Raw genomic sequence first — 17,191 nt, 5'->3', positions numbered from 1 at the left:
TAGATAGATTACAGTAGAACTTGTGTAATACAAAGAAGAAGTACAGATCAGTGACTAATCATGTAAAATAAAAGATGGCCCCTGATCATTAGAGTAATATATTTTTATAAGCAGAGAAGTAATTGGTCAGTGAAGTATACATTATGGGAGTAAATAAGTAAAGTAAAATATTTGAGAAATAATAATATTTAATAATAATGCTATACAATGATCTATCTGTGCTGTGCCCACCACGGATATCAAAACTCGGTTTTTAGCATTATAAGTCAACAGATTCACCGCCATGCCACCGAGGGGCAGTTCCCACTGCAACAATAGAAATATTATTCTTTTTTTATACACGGAATCACAATAAATCAGAAAATTTAAGAGGATATTTAAAATTGTAATTTAAACTTTATTTATTGACATGCAATAAAAACTAGTTATTTTAATCGTATAACAAGCGTATTACAATTACTGGTAATATCTGGTCAAAGCAATTTTCCTGCATTTATAAAGTTTCTGAACATAATTTCAAGGACTATGCGCTAGAAACGCTTAAAGGTTTTCAATTTTACATATATAATGAAGTTATGGTGGGGTTATTAAAACTAAAACGGAAATGTTGGTGTTAGGCTACAGAAGAAAGGAAATTTATTGTACTATACTTGAGTACAAGCCCAGTCATAAACGTTATAGATGGAAGAGCTATTCTGCTTTAAATTGGAAATAATTTGTATAATCCTCTCTATACACAAAGCCATAACTTCTAAAGTCAGTACTGTTGTTCTTCATTGGGCAGGAGTTATGAGCAGTCAAAAAGACACAGGGTTTTGGAGGGGTCGCACCACCTTATCAACAATGGTCACACACACACACGAATTGATTAATTATTTTTCGATTCTTAAATCAAAATACGCGACCTTTCTTCGTTGTCTGTTTGAGATTGGATACTTTTGATTTTCCGATCTGACGGAAGGCTACTACTACTGTCCTTGTCAGCATCAAACCTATTTTTGAGTACTACCACAGCATCTTTTGGTTTGATAGATGGATTCTCCTTTAAAAAAATCCAACATATTTGCATCCACAATGGCTGCACAGGCTACACATTGAATAACTAGAACTCTTACAAATTCAGACAATCGAAGGAATAATGGTGATTGGTGATTACATGCTGAAGAGTAGTAAATGTCCAGTTACGGTCAGCGGGGCATGGAGCTATCTGCTGAAGATCTTTTGTGCTCGGGTCTGAAAAATAGATGCAACGACGGGCGAAAAAGAAGAAGGAAGTTTGCGTAAAGGACTCGTCGATTACACAACAAGAATTACTGTCATTAACTAAAGGGTTTTTGCTAATAATGTAGTCAATAATAATTTAGTCAATTTTTGCCCGATTTAGAAACGGTAAATTGAAATCGTCATAACTCATTGTATGTTACATCCATTATAAGTTTCACCAGAATCTGATAAATCCTGGAAGTTTTACGTCCGATCCCTACACCGAGCACTTCTGGTTGAGTGAGAGATCCTATGTTAAGTAGGTAAGATTTATTAGTCAGATTATCCTCAAACTTAGGCCAACGTACGATGAGGAAAATAAAAATATTAATAACTCTATCTTTAGTGTTGTAGTCTAATAAAATTAAGATAGTCATTTAAAAATGGTATTGTAAACTACTTTCATAAAACTATATAGTTTTAATCAGTTGTTTAAGGATATTTTCTAAAGTACAAGTGTTATAATATGAGAAGTAATGGAAGAAACTAATTACCCAGCAAGCTCTGATTCGGGAGCCACACGGCAGGGGACAGCTCGATCGGTTTTGCATTCTCCTGTCTCATTGTCTGGTGGGACAAGATTCACATATGGTGGCTCTTCCATGAAAGTGATCTTTAAGTTGAATTTTTCTGGGACACCCTTAGGAGGAACAGGAGAGTCTCCGGGCCAAACAATGTCTTTTATTTCCAAAACTCCAGCTGTCCATGCGCCAATCTGTGATAAAAATTATCTTGTTTTTACACGGGCGAGAACATTTCTTGTATTGTGTATCGAGTTAAGAGTTTTAACTGTTAAAGTAAAAACACACATTAGCAGAATAGATTGTAAATGCACTAAGTTTTATCATAAAAAGAAATTACTTTTATTATCTGAAAATACAAAAAGAATAGTTGGAAGTTTTGTTTTGTTAATTATTAACACTTTTTTTTTTTGTAAAGAGGTTATAGGTGGTGGCTAATAATTATTTCTAGATAATGTAATAAGATTCATTGATCTGCAGTGGATTTTTACTTATAGAGCACATATTCATGAGGTCAATGTAGAAAGAAAAATTGTGACAGTGTTTGAGGTAGAAGAACCAGAACCGTTCAGAATATAAAGGGAATGAAAATCCTGATTTTTTTCTTACGTAAATAGTCAGATGAATATATGAAGCAATGTAAACTACACGAAAAGAATGAATGGAGGAGATTAAAGACAAAATAATGATGTCAACCATTAATTTATAATTTTAGAGGAATAGTGGACTGCTAAGTTACGCCTAATGACATTCTGACCATAAAAACAATATTAGATACTACACACGAATAAACAGAAATGTAAACAGTAAGCAGAGATTTGTTGTTCGGATGGATATAACCAATCCTCTCAGAAGGTGTGAAATAGTTTGATCTACTTGGAAAACTGTTGAGCTAAGGAATTAAAATACTCTGAAATTAGAAGGGTAGTTCAGAAGTCTGATTAGAAAAACAACTTTGATATTAGGTTATTGTAAAGAATGAAAATTTGAACTTGACATTTAGAGAGTGGACATGCATCTTTATCTTATATTGTCATTTTGTAAAAACAATGTTTATTTGTGACTGCAATTTATCGGGACAATTTAGGAAAATAACCAGTAAAGTTAACTTTAGAGTTTATTACGTTTGCAGTTCTCTAGGTTGCACAGTTAGTTAATTTTTTTTTTTTTATAAATTCCAGTTTAACATTTCTTCTTGTGTACTATTATGGTCTGGGGCTGCCTTAGCAACATGATATCGACTATCTCTGAGTAGTAAGTGTTATTGTTAAGGCTTATTCAGGTGATACCCCGCACGGATAAGCTATTATATGATAATTCTCAACGTGATCAATCAAGAAGTTCCTATAATTTGAATTTAATGTCAGGCCCTAAACGTTATTTTGGAGGATAGAGTTAAGGTCCGAACATTTGATCCTACAAACTCAAAATTGTAGGCTATATAGGGAGGAAAAGAGAGCATCCTAATGTCTAGAAAATTGGTCACATTTTGACCCCTTTTCTCTCCTAGCTGCAGTTGTATGATGAAAATTTGTGTTAGCAGCTCGAAGTGTCCTTTCTGGATATATAGTAATTTACTTAAAGCCACGGCTACATTTAACTCTATTCACAAGAATGACAAATGAAACAAAGTTGGGCTTAATTTCTACTTATAGTTTCTATGCAGGAATGGATGCTTGTAAAACTAACACGAATATAAAAAGCTGATTCATTTAACTATTCACTGAAAAAGTCAAGGGTAGTGTTCAGTGTCGAATTATGAGCTAGCTTATAAGCTAACCCTTCAACATCGCATATTATCAAGACACTAAGAAAGAGAGAAAAGAACGTGGTTACTACATTACATTTGTGATATTGAAGTTTTAATTCAAACTGTTGTTAGGGGTGCAACTATTATCTCTGACGAAAGAAATGATAGAGATCAACATAGCGCGTAGAAATTACGTACACTTCCAGATTAACAATGGTATGGTGTGAGGTAGCTTTCATACTTCCAGATTAACAATGGTATGGTGTGAGGTAGCTTTCATACTTCCAGATTAACAATGGTATGGTGTGAGGTAGCTTTCATACTTCCAGATTAACAATGATATGGTGTGAGGTAGCTTTCATACTTCCAGATTAACAATGGTATGGTGTGAGGTAGCTTTCAAGAGTAGATTTGCAATGAAACTTCTAAACAATGTTTGAAACTTTAATAAGATTAACTTTTTCATTGGTTTTTATTTACGATTACATAAAACTATGCTAATTTGTATATCTAGAAGCCACGTAAATGAATTAATATACGTGTATTTAGTCTGATTTTATATTGTCTTTATTCATTTCATAAAAATCGTTACATCAGGACACCTTTAATGTAGTAAAAAATAACTATTTGACATTTTATTCAATGATTTTTACCGTGAAAGAAAAAAAAACACTTAACTGTTTCGATGACTTGAGAAATCATAACATCTGCTTCGTTTTCACGGAACGTAACAGAGCATGAGCTTTATTGATTTGATAGTAATTAAGCAAATGTTAAAATACGATTTGAGTCGTGAGAGGAGTAGAAGCTTTATAAATGATGGTTTTAAAAATCAGCAAAGAATAAAGAAATTACAATAATTTGTTTATTTTTAATTTAACATATAACTGAAAAGATAATCTATTTATTATATTCAGTAAAGGAAAATTCTTTGTACATTTATTGTTTATAACTTTTTCTTACCACATATAAAAAACTTGTTTTATGATGTAAATCAACAAACATGTTTCTACATCAAACTTGAAGATTACATGATTCCTCATGCTTTGAAGACTTTACTGTAACATTAAAATTCTTAACCACATATAAAAGCTTGTAACTATGCTGTATAAAACTACACATTCAAATGAACAATTGTTCCTGTGAACTAAATTATTAACAAAGTTGAGGGTTCTGCATATCTTCTAATATAATATCACCGTGTTTAATGTTGAGATAATAAAACGTAAAATATGAGCTCAGAATTCTTAAAGATTCTTCAAAAAATATTCGGAAATATCATCAGCACACCAAGAAGAGTATATTTGATATAGAGCAGGAAATGTGACAATATTGAACCCATAACTACTCCTTCATTTAAATAATCTAAAACACTGTTAATAAAAAACGTGACTGGATGATTGCAGTGAAGAGGAGCTTTAGAATCACAAGTTTAGGAAATGCCCCATTATCTTCAGCAGCTTGAATTACTAAATCTATACTCAATTGTAGTGTCTTATGGTAAAATGTTAGCTTAAAGTAACACAACACCAAAACTGGCACAAAATTTAAGCATTGCTATTTTTGTGAAAAACTGAAATGTTTTACTACACAGTACGAAAATGAATTTATGATATATATATATATATATGGCCATTTCAACAGAAACAGTTTTATTGAAGATTTCTGGCTCGATATTTCAGTGTTATTTGTAAATGTTTATCCCAGTACAATTGAATAGCTTCAAATGATATATATATATATATATATATGGCCATTTCAACAGAAACAGTTTTATTGAATATTTCTGGCTCGATATTTCAGTGTTATTTGTAAATGTTTATCCCAGTACAATTGAATAGCTTCAAAAGACCTAGACTGCAGGTTTGATATCTACTTATTCAGTTCTGTGGTGTGTTTTCTCCATGACATTCGAACAGTAATTTGTAATTTTGAAAAGTATCGTTGAAAATTTGACATTTTCAAGTAAATTGTTTTATATATATATAAAACATATATTAGCAAGACTTCTTAAAATTATGCCTTATGTTTGTTTGTTTGAAATTAAGCACAAAGCTACACAATGGGCTATCTGTGCTCTGCCCACCACGAGTATCGAAACCCGATTTCTAGCGTTGTGAGTCCGCAGAAATACTGCTGTGACACTGGGGGCTATGCCTTACGTTTCCGAAGAAGATTCTAACCTACTAAAATAAGGTAAACACAGAATTAGCTTTGTCTTGCAAGAACAAGTTGCAGAACATGAGATGCTTATTGCTGTGTGTGAGAGAGGTGTGTAAGTATACCTACAAAAAGATTGGGAGACACATTCTATTGTATTTACTCTTTGTTCTATATAAAGTCCACACTTGAAACAACAAAAACATATACGTTATTATTTTTCAATTTAACCATCAAATTAGCCAACTAATTTCAAAGCTAAAGGATTTTGTTTTAATAAATTGAAATAAAAATCATTTGGAAACTGAAAACCGTGATTCTTTTCACCATGAAAGCAGATGTTTAGCCAATTAAACTCCTGCGTTTCAAACACTGCAACTATTATGTTTCATTTTATCGAACTTTTGTAGCTCAGAATTCAGTTACCGCTATTTGGTTTGTTGGAACTTTGAAGTCGTTTCAACTGTAGAAATATGAAGGGTGGCGCACCCGTATGATTTAGATTTGAAAGTATATTAAGGTTTCAACTAAAGCCAATGATGATGGCAGTTTCTGTGTGTAAGAAAATATTACATGTTCATCAAGAGGCTGAGACCACAACTCAGGAAAGTGAGATCATCAAATATCTTACTACCAATCTAACACGTGCAGTACTCTAGAAAATAAGATCAGAAGTAAATGTGAATAAACTTTTCACACATACAATGTCATTACTTTCTGATTTCGAACACTTGGTTCTCACTGGACGAAAGAAAAGAACTAATAAGGTGAAATTATTAATGTGATAAACCCAACTTATCTTTTAAAGATGACATTACCAACCCTTTCTAATGATTAATCTGAAGAACATATTAGATATTACATGACAGAGTAAATAATATATAAATACATAAAGTAAAACTTGGATCTTATAATTGCATAACAATAAGTAATTATTCTTTTGTTTGTTTACACTACAAGTTCGACCTTTCCTGTTTTTGATCTGATTGTTAGGCGTAAGCTGAAAGTTTAATTAAAGTGCTAAGACGCTGTGATATTCTTCCTTCTTTCCCTCAAATGCTAAAAAAAAGCGTAACGTTTTAGTTACGTGATAATGAACACCCATTCACATGCATAAGTTTAAGAACTGTAAATAAAGACAAGTGTAATAATCTATATAGTTTATATATATATTATTTCATGAAAATTATTTTTTATAAAAGCATCAGTTTTTAAATTAATAGCTAGTAATATAAAAGTTTAATGGTTTAGTGATTCGATAATCAGGAAAGATATTTCATAGAGAATAAAAAGTTCATTTACTTGCTGGGAGCTACAGTAGCAAACAATCTTGTGCAGTAAAAAAATACTTTGAAGAAGAAAAGAGAGTGACAGTAACGAAAATCAATTACTAGGTAGAGTTCAGAATAATGAACAGTACTAACAAAATTAAACGACGTCAAACCATCAGTGAAAAATAAGGAAATAAATCAATGTCACATCATTTATAAGAAGAATACAGGTAGTGCACGGGGTGGTGTTTATAACTATTAATATCCTGGTCAGTCAGAAACCCACCCAAAATTAGAGGGTTTTTTTTCGCCGAAATAAAATTAGAATTTCAGAACCATTTTTTTTGCGCGGAAAAAAACGGATAATATTGCCATATGTAAAAAATTCAGCTGTTTCTAAATCAGTTTTCCAATTTTGCGGGGCGGAAGTATGACCGAAGTCAGGACCATGTGAAGAACATAAATACAAAAACAAAGAAAGCTGCAAAAGTTGTGAAATGTATTTACATTGTGATCCTCCAGCTGTATGTACAGCAAAACATTGCCATGTTATCCACCAAAGTAGACGTGGAGTAGTGAAAAAGTTGTTAAATGTATTTACATTGTGATCCTCCAGCTATATGTACAACAAAACATTGCTATGTTATCCACCAAAGTAGACGTGGAGTAGTGCAAAAGTTGTGAAATGTATTTACATTGTGATCCTCCAGCTATATGTACAGCAAAACATTGCCATGTTATCTACCAAAGTAGACGTTAAGTAGTGCAAAAGATCCAAAAGCCAGTAAAAAACAGAAGGAAGAGGCAGAGCAAGATGGATGTTCTTATGGAAATGTGTGCTAAAGAGAGTGTTTTGTTACAAGATTTAGATATTGAGATTAAAGACGTATTAGAAGAAAACTAGAAACATGTTTATTCTCACTAATTATGTATTGAAATTAATTAATAACATCATTGGAACTAAAATAATATTTGCTAAAATCAAAGCATTCTGAATCTTTTGTTTTATTTTTTAGGAAGTCGGGAGGTAGCCGATTGTTTTTGCCTATTTCTTCACTATTAAAAAGGATTTTTAAATTCTGAAAGTTGATCTCGCCTTTTTATATCATTCCGCACCTATTGCGCACTTTCCCCGTTTATTTATGATAGTTTAAAAAAAAAGTGCGCACGGCAGCCCCAAGGGTGGGTTTCTCGCTGACCTGGATCTTAACAATAACACCTAATACTAGGGGAAGTAATGAGTATAATATAATTTATAATTATCCCTAAGCAGATTGAAAGACAAATATCACCACTTATCACATGCACTTCCTAATACTAGAAAATATATAAACATTTCTTTAAATTGTTTCATCAAATTTTTAGCAAAAAAAGATTTGGAAAAAAATTAATTTTGATCGTTAAATATTTGGAAATTTTGTCATTTTCCTAGTTATTGAATTGTCAGTTGTAGTAGACAAAAGGGCAACAAGACTATTAAACTATCGATCAAATAGTTAAGGTAGAACAAAAGGTTTGTTTGTTTTTCAGCACAAAGCGACACAATAGGCTATTTGTATTCTGCTCACTCAGGTATCGAAACCTGATTTATATAATTATTTCCAAACTTACCGCTGAGTCTCTGTGAGGCAAAATAAATGGAAACAGCAAATATTTTATCCAAACCTGGCCTGGATATGTAATTATTTATAACACTTACATTGAAAAAAGGTAAAGTCTATTGTTAAACAATCTTGCAAAGCTGATGTTATCAACTGCACTTTTCATGAAGAAATACAGGCAGCAGCAAAAATATTATAGTTTCAAAGTTTATTAAGTAAAGAAAAGCAGACAGCAGCAAAAAATATTATAGTTTCAAAATTTATTAAGTAAAGAAAAACAGGCAGCAGCAAAAATATTATAGTTTCAAAGTTTATTAAGTAAAGAAAAACAGGCAGCAGTAAAAATATTATAGTTTTAAAGTTTATTAAGTAAAGAAAAACAGGCAGCAGCAAAAATATTATAATTTCAAAGTTTGTTAAGTAAACACCCATTATTTATAGAAGTGTCATTTATTCATGAACTTGACTTGAAGCCACTTTATATTTATCGACAGGCTTTAATTCTAACTTTCACTTATTAATGACGTCTTACAGCTTTGATATAACATCATGGTTTATTAAAAGTTGCTTATTTTAGCCTTGTTTCTATCAAAAGCTACTCGCCCAGCTTTGACGATGTTCAGCATCTTTTGATAAAATGTTTTTGGTTTCAGCTTTGCCACTGTTAATTGCTTTAGGAATGATAATACAAGAGTTAATAAACAATTTACCTGTTAGAAGTTTGTAATTCAACATTCTTTAGCATCAAATAATTTATTGGATAAAATCAACAAATTTACTAATTAAAGAGGTACTGATATTGTGATTTCAAGTCTGAAGTCTGCGAGAAATGTCTTTTTCTTAGAAGAATGCTTGTCTGTTTTGAATTTCGCGCAAAGCTACACGAGGGTTATCTGCGCTAGCAGTTCTTAATTTAGCAGTGTAAGACTAGAGGAAAGGTAGCTAGTCATCACCAACTCTTGAGCTACTCTTTTACCAACGAATAGTGGGATTGACCGTCACATTATAAGGCCACGTGATTCGAACCCGCGACCCCCAGATTGCGAGTCGAGCACCGTAACCACTTGGCCATAAGAAGAATACAATATTTTTAACGGGATCCTTTTCATAAATTATTGCAAGTGATAAAATAAAGAACTCAAAAATAATTTTCAGAGGTGAGAGAGCTTGTTTTCTGTTGAATATTTATGAAAATGTTTTTCATTACAACGTATCTTTCCTTATCAGTGTTGTGAATTAACAGGTGTAAATTGCGTTATTTTAGAAATACGCAAATAAAGAAAAAAAATAGTACAAATAAATATATTTGATTCGCACAAAATACATAGATAAATTGTAATAAGATATATGAGAAAAACTAAATGTTGTGCATTATGAGAATCCATAATTTATTTTTGGTAGTAATATATTGTAAATAGCTTAAAGTAAAAGAGTATTCAAATGTTTGATTTATATTTTGCTTTTGGAGTATTACATTCAATCAATTGTGGTGAAGGAAATAATAAAATATCTTGCATAAATATTAGTACTTCTTTCTACGAACTCTTGCAGTACGGTATGTGATAAGAGAAGTACATTAGAAATATCATTAACATTAATTAAGTCACCCATTCCAATGAAGCATTATCAACGCTTTTGTGGAATTCATTAAACTCGATAAATAGTCCTAACGTTTCAACAGCGAAACACTGCCCAGCTGATATACACAATGAACTTATGGCAAACTAATGCCACTTATAAACTGAAAGTAATTGTGTGTGTTATTTTCTCTATAGAACTCATCAGCAAGGAATTGAGTTGATAATTGATAAGCTGACCAAATATGCAGGTTTTAATTTCAGTAAAGGTTATTTATTTTAACTTACTTTAATGGCATTTGAAGGCGCTCATTGGTTTTAAAACCATGTTGTAGGTACAGACAGGAAATACATAACTTTAATTGAAGAGGATGTTTAACTTGTTAGATATTCCAGTTTTCTGGTTCGATTCAACAAACTCTTGCTCCCAGGCGTTTTAATAACACTAATGTGCTGATTTCAAACATAGGAGTATAAACATAAAAATACAAAATTGCGTGACATACAAAAACATGGATAAAGTGTGTGTTGTTTGTAAGTTCTTCTGCGATACATATTTTAAAAACTTTCTTGAAATGTTGTCGAAACTTTTTTCAGAGTACTCATATAAATTTTCAGTCTTAAAAGAAGGTTAAAATAAAAATATCACGGTCAACATATCATCTATATCTTCCGACCAAAGAAAGCTAGCTATATAGATCAGAACTAAATATGGAACCAGTGAATTATATAGCTAATTCAATATATATTGTTCAAACTAGAAGTATGCAACGACGTAAAACAAAACAAAAATGATAATGTTTAGAATACACTGATTCATTTTTCAAGCTTTTATTTTAGACTTCCGAAGCGAAGAATTATAAATAGAATTAGTATGAAGTATGACACATTTTGTTTAAATTAAGTTTGATTGCGTTTGGGTTTCTATAAAGATTATTATAGATAAAAAAACAAAATTACGTATAAGGACAACTCACGCTTTTCTTTTACCTTGAACAGCAAGAATTTGATACAAAACGTCTCTGAAAGACTCTGTTTTGTTCAAAATCAGAAACGAAAGATCATGTAGATAGATCTCTTAAAGTGCTTAAAACTATTAACTAAATTTGAACTCGCTAGACTAAGTTTTACCTTAGAGTGTTCATTTAATAATCAGGGGAAATCCCACAATTTTTCTATTTTGAATTATGTTTTTACTCTGATAGTCTCTACATGAATTATTTATCCCGCGGTTTTTACGTCCAGCTCACGGTTCGTTATCTCAGTAACCTTTAACTTGTTTGTTTTCCACCTTAATAAAGCCCACTTTGTCAGAAATATATTTTAACATTCTAAAATAGTCCAACTTGTCCTTTTTTCATCAAAACGATGCGAAAAAAGTGAATATTTCATACAGTCCTAACTCTTACGACCATCAATGAAACTCTCAGGTTCTATTGTCGTTGGTTTGATTTGTAAAACAGAGATACAGGTTTGAAAATAGTCAATAAAAAAGTTTCTACCTAATTACCCCAGTGGATAAGGGGTAATTTCGAAAAGTTATAACGCTAAAAATATGGTTTTGATACCCATGGTGGGCACAGTACAGATGGCCCATTGTATAGCTTTGTGCTTAACAACAAACAAACATATTCACTTAATTGGTGATGCGCAGAAAAATCTCTACTGGCTTCCTGACCTTCTATGTGCTGAAATTTCATTCCTCACTTATTCTCTCCCAACGCCCCTCAGAGGCACAGCGGTATGTCTGCGGACTTACAACGCTAGAATCCGGGTTTCGATACCCGTGGAGGGCAGAGCACAGATAGGCCATTATGCAGCTTTGTGCTTAACTACAAACAAATAAAGAAAGAAACTTCTCTCCCAAAGGCAAAACTAACCCTTCACTTCTTTGTTAAAATGAAAGCTGAAGGGGATAAATACAAACTTTTTCTAATAAGAACGAGAAACTGATGTCCTTCAATTAGATATAGCGATCTAATAATTGTGCCTTTGTTATAATTTCTTTACAGTAGTGAGAACTTATCATATTAAAAGCTTTGAACTAAAAAACAATCCATTAGGGACTTCTCGGAGCGTTTTTATAAACAAATGTTTTGGTCTATTAGAGGGGGGGGGGTCGAGAAAAAACCTAATTAAATGAATTAATTTGCCATAACACGTAGTCATTGAGCTTTGTCTTCTCCCAGAACCCTCACGTATATTAAACACGTAGTCGTTGAGCTTTTTCTTCTCCCAGAACCCTCACGTATATTAATCATGTAGTCATTGGGCTTTGTCTTCTCCCAGAACCCTCACGTATATTAATCATGTATTCATTGAGCTTTGTCTTCTCCCAGAACCCTCACGTATATTAATCATGTATTCATTGAGCTTTGTTTTCTCCCAGAACCCTCACGTATATTAATCACGTAGTCATTGAGCTTTGTCTTCTCCCAGAACCCTCACGTATATTAATCACGTAGTCATTGAGCTTTTTCTTCTCCCAGAACCCTCACGTATATTAATCATGTAGTCATTGGGCTTTGTCTTCTCCCAGAACCTTCACGTATATTAATCATGTAGTCATTGGGCTTTGTCTTCTCCCAGAACCCTCACGTATATTAATCATGTAGTCATTGGGCTTTGTCTTCTCCCAGAACCCTCACGTATATTAATCATGTAGTCATTGGGCTTTGTCTTCTCCCAGAACCCTCACGTATATTAATTAATGCGTTTGTTTAGTTTCCAGTTTTTTATTTCTTACATTGTCTCTGATTATTACCTTCTCCCAGTATCCTTGAGTCTTCAGGTTCATCACCTCCAGCTCTACATATCTGAGTGTGCCGTCGGGGTTGAACTCTAAATTTGGTCCTCCACTACTTGATGGAATGCTAACGTTTCTAAGGTATCTAAACATAGAAGTAATAAATAAGAACTTTTAGGCATTACTGAAGGTAGTACCTAAAGTGAAAATTTAATCTATACAATAACACATACAACACTGGCTTGTCTGGAAGATTAGTAATGGTTCGTGAAATCGACGATAAATTATAGTCAGTGGATTTTATGCTAACAAACTTGCAATAATCAAGTTCTCTGTCGCCAAGTATAAAATTCAGCATGATTAACTGCACCTTTGAGTATTTTTCATGTGCTTTTTCCGACTAAGATACTTTTCGAAAACTTGAAACTAATATAAAAAAACATAAACAGATTATCTGATTGTAGACAGTTAATATTTTATTCAAGATTATAGTTTTTGGTTTTACTCATCATAAGCTCACGTAAAATAGGGCACTTGAAAATATATAACTCCTAAGTTTGTGGATAAAAATAATGTTAGACTATTAGTTATAAATGGGGAATATTCCGAAAATAGTAATATTTTAGTTCCTAACGTTTGAATATCACGAAAACAGTTAGAGTGAATAAAAAAACTAAATACATGTGATGTATTGTTTTGAAGAATGAATTAATCAATACGTACAATAGGGAACTACAGGGAAACTTTAATAAAGCTTTGATTTCTGAAAGCTTAGAAGCCTTGAGAAAGAATATAATCAAGATAGGTAATCATAAAATTTAAAGAGTTTGTTTTGGTAACTATGCAAACATATCCTGAGAGGTCATTTTCAATACAAGTAACGCATTGTAAAGAATCTGGTACACACTACCGAAACACATTTAAAAGTGCTTGAATGAATGATAAAGCCTTAAAATGTATTCCAATACATGATATGGTCTTGCTCTCGTACTTCAATGCACGAAGATAATAAGCTAATTTGCTCTTTGACGTTTTATTTCCAAATAAATTTCTAGCATTTACAGGAATAAACTTAATTTATTTAAACAAGTATCATAGTTACTATTAGTAACGCCCTGAAGAATTAATTTCATATAGTTTGAAAATTCATCAATTCATTGCATTATTTCACCTGTACTTAAGAAAGTCAAACTCAGTTTTGTGAAAACGTTCAAACTTTCTATGTGTCTGTTTTATAGATTAATGCTTCTTTCGACTGTAAATTAAAGCATCTAGGAAAAAAGATTAATTACGTATAAATTCAGCCTTTCGAGACAGCTCCTTTCTAGTGGCACTAAAGCGTAAATTATGTTTTTTGTTCAAAAAAGACATTTTTCTTCTTTTCATATTATCAAAGAAATGATGAAATAAACGACGAAACAAACAAATTCCATTAATCTTCAGTCCTAGAAAAACACTCCTACTTACGTTTCTGAGAAGGACTAACGGATGTTACAAACAGTTCCGCCAACAAAGTAGCAACAAAAAAATAAAACGAAAACAAGAACAAAAAATAGCAATTCATGCTATTTTGATCCATTTTCTCCTGTCAGTTATAAGTAATAAAGTCATTTACATATTAGAAATTTCTTCAATATGATTGCGTAGTTTCTAACATACCTTATGTTTCATATTATAGATGTAAGATAGGTTAATTGCAGTTTTCAAGAATAAATTGGTAATGCTTATTGAATAAAGTGTCACCGTAGATGTAAACCGTGGTGTCATGGATGACATGTTTAGAACCTATGTAGTTGGATTACCGCGATTTTCTGACCATTCAAAGCACAATGCCACCATACGAGTATACTTATGGCTGAGAAGAATGGAGAAATTTGATGTAAGTAAACATCAAAATTAGAAAGAATATCAGTATATTCTGGAACTATACAAAGCAATAGCTAAATGCAAATATGGCTGATACTTTGTGCTACAGCCCTTTGCTTTATAGAGGGAAGCACCGCGTTTACACATTGTGTGAATGAGATCAGTGGGACAAAAGATCATTCTTGACGCAGAATAAGTTACATAGAATTCCTGGAAGTTGTCCTTCAGTGGTACAGCGGCACGTTTGTGGACTTACAACACTAGAAACCGGGTTTCGATATCCGTGGTGGGCGGAGAACAGATAGCCTATTGTGCAGCTTTGTGTAAACAGACAATAAACAAATAAATCCTGGAAGTGTGTTTACTGGGATGCTTTAGCAGGGATTGGTTGAGAATATCCAACAGACACTAAATGGGATTCATGTCCAGTGCTTAGCTATACCATGAAAACGTTGTGATGTCCTGACTCTTATTCCATCTTTCAATCTCAGGAAGTATCGCTATACTTACATTAGGTCTTTATACGTCACAGCCCTCTAGGAGAAAGGATATTTGCACAACGAAATTATCAAACGATTTTATAGATAAAGGACGAAACATATGAAACAAGATAGCCTGCAGTGCTTTACTTGGAAACGAAAACTAAACTTTGCTCAGCAGATCATTTAGAACAACAAAAAGCTCTGAAACCCCCACACGAAGACAATTCCAAGCAACGCCATCATCCGCAAAGTGATGCTTATGGTTATGAAATATAATCCAGTGACTCAGTTTCACTCCAATAAGACGTAGGTACATATGAAATATAATCCAGTGACTCAGTTTGACTCCAAGTAAGACGTAGGTACATATGAAATATAATCCAGTGACTCAGTTTGACTCCAAGTAAGACGTAGGTACATATGAAATATAATCCAGTGACTCAGTTTTACTCCAAGTAAGACGTAGGTACATATGAAATATAATCCAGTGACTCAGTTTCACTCCAAGTAAGACGTAGGTACATATGAAATATAATCCAGTGACTCAGTTTTACTCCAAGTAAACTGAGTCACTGGATTATATTTCATATGTACCTACGTCTTACTTGGAGTAAAACTGAGTCACTGGATTATATTTCATATGTACCTACGTCTTCACTCCAAGTAAGACGTAGGTATATATGAAATATAATCCAGTGACTCAGTTTCACTCCAAGTAAGACGTAATTCTAACCATACTCTAAAAAGAAGGAAATCTCTGATTCTGTAACGGAACAGTTTCCAGATCATGTTGCTTTCACTTAAAAAGGCCTTTATTCTGTTGATCTGGCTGGTCTGTTACAATCAGATAAAATGAACATGAGTAAATGTAACCAATTAGTGTTGATTAACCCATGCTTTGAAACAGATAATTCCTGTGTCTGATATTGTCAAAATCTGAAAACTTGCTGGAGGGAAACATTGTTGTAGAGGTAATATATGCTAGTCGCTGCAAGGTACATCCCGATTTCTTTATTGCACTGTGTCTTCAAGAGAACGTGGAGGAGAAGTATATGAAGTGCTCCAAAATATTAACAGCTTTGGTTTGATTGTCATTGCAATTAAGAAATTTAGAAGAATGGACAAGATTAATTACGTATAAATTGTTTTTCGAGATAGCTCTTTTCTAGCGGCATTAAACTTAGCTTTGTGGCTTTTGTTAAAAAAATGACATTTTTCATTCTTGACAAATTATCGAATTATTTGGAGGGGCTTACAGATATTTGATGCAAACCATGTTGTTATTGGCTTTGAACAATTTCAAGTTAGACCATATGTAGCGACTCCTGTTCTGTAAAAATCAGTGTTATCATTATTGACATATATTTACACACTCTGGAGCATCAGGTATTCTAGGTATGGTGATCTTCATAAGCATGTTGACTATACTGGTGAAACTCAAAGATTTGTCAATTGTTGGGAAATTGTTTTACTACTTTATCTCAGTGACCTATTCTTATAACAGATAGGAATTTGGAACATTTTTGTGTCACGCAAAGTTTATCTCATAAGGAGTCACGTTTGTTACAACAACTGTCTTCTTCTCGTCTTCATTTCATTTAAACACTTTCGCAGAAGTTGAAACGTCCCCCTCAATGTGGCCTTTCTAGATCTTATGATTTGACACAAGTCTCTCATCAAAAGCCTAAGCAAGCTGTAGTTTCTATCCAGACTCTAAAACTACACAATTCAATTCAGACTAGCCTTGACCTTGTTAGTCCTACTGCTTAATAAAACTAAGCAAGCTGTAGTTTCTATCCAGACTACTAAAACTACACAATTCAATTCAGATTAACCTTGACCTTGTTAGTCCTACTGCGTTATAAACTAAGCAAGCTGGTAGTTTCTATCCAGACTCTAAAACTACACAATTCAATTCAGATTAACCTTCGACCTTGTTAGTCCTACTGTCTTA

The 17,191-nt window shown here is 32.7% G+C and overlaps 1 protein-coding gene across 1 annotated transcript in view; it reads right to left on the bottom strand.

Annotated features, from left to right (window-relative positions):
- Positions 1 to 17,191, bottom strand: part of LOC111083003 (glutamate receptor ionotropic, NMDA 2B-like) — a 102,471-nt gene that overhangs the window by 51,844 nt on the left and 33,436 nt on the right. Inside the window, exons 3-4 of the mRNA XM_022397074.1 lie at positions 12,908 to 13,034; positions 1,758 to 1,978 (exon numbers count right to left, since the gene is read on the bottom strand). Of these exons, the coding sequence (XP_022252782.1) occupies positions 1,758 to 1,978; positions 12,908 to 13,034 (348 nt within the window). The remainder of the gene's footprint in view (positions 1 to 1,757; positions 1,979 to 12,907; positions 13,035 to 17,191) is intronic.

This window comes from Limulus polyphemus, unplaced genomic scaffold, assembly GCF_000517525.1.
Source record: "Limulus polyphemus unplaced genomic scaffold, Limulus_polyphemus-2.1.2 Scaffold3126, whole genome shotgun sequence".
In the NCBI taxonomy this organism is placed as follows: Eukaryota; Metazoa; Arthropoda; class Merostomata; order Xiphosura; family Limulidae; genus Limulus; species Limulus polyphemus.
The sequence above is the reverse complement of the archived record's forward strand: the minus strand, read 5'-3'. Positions and strand labels throughout refer to the sequence as shown.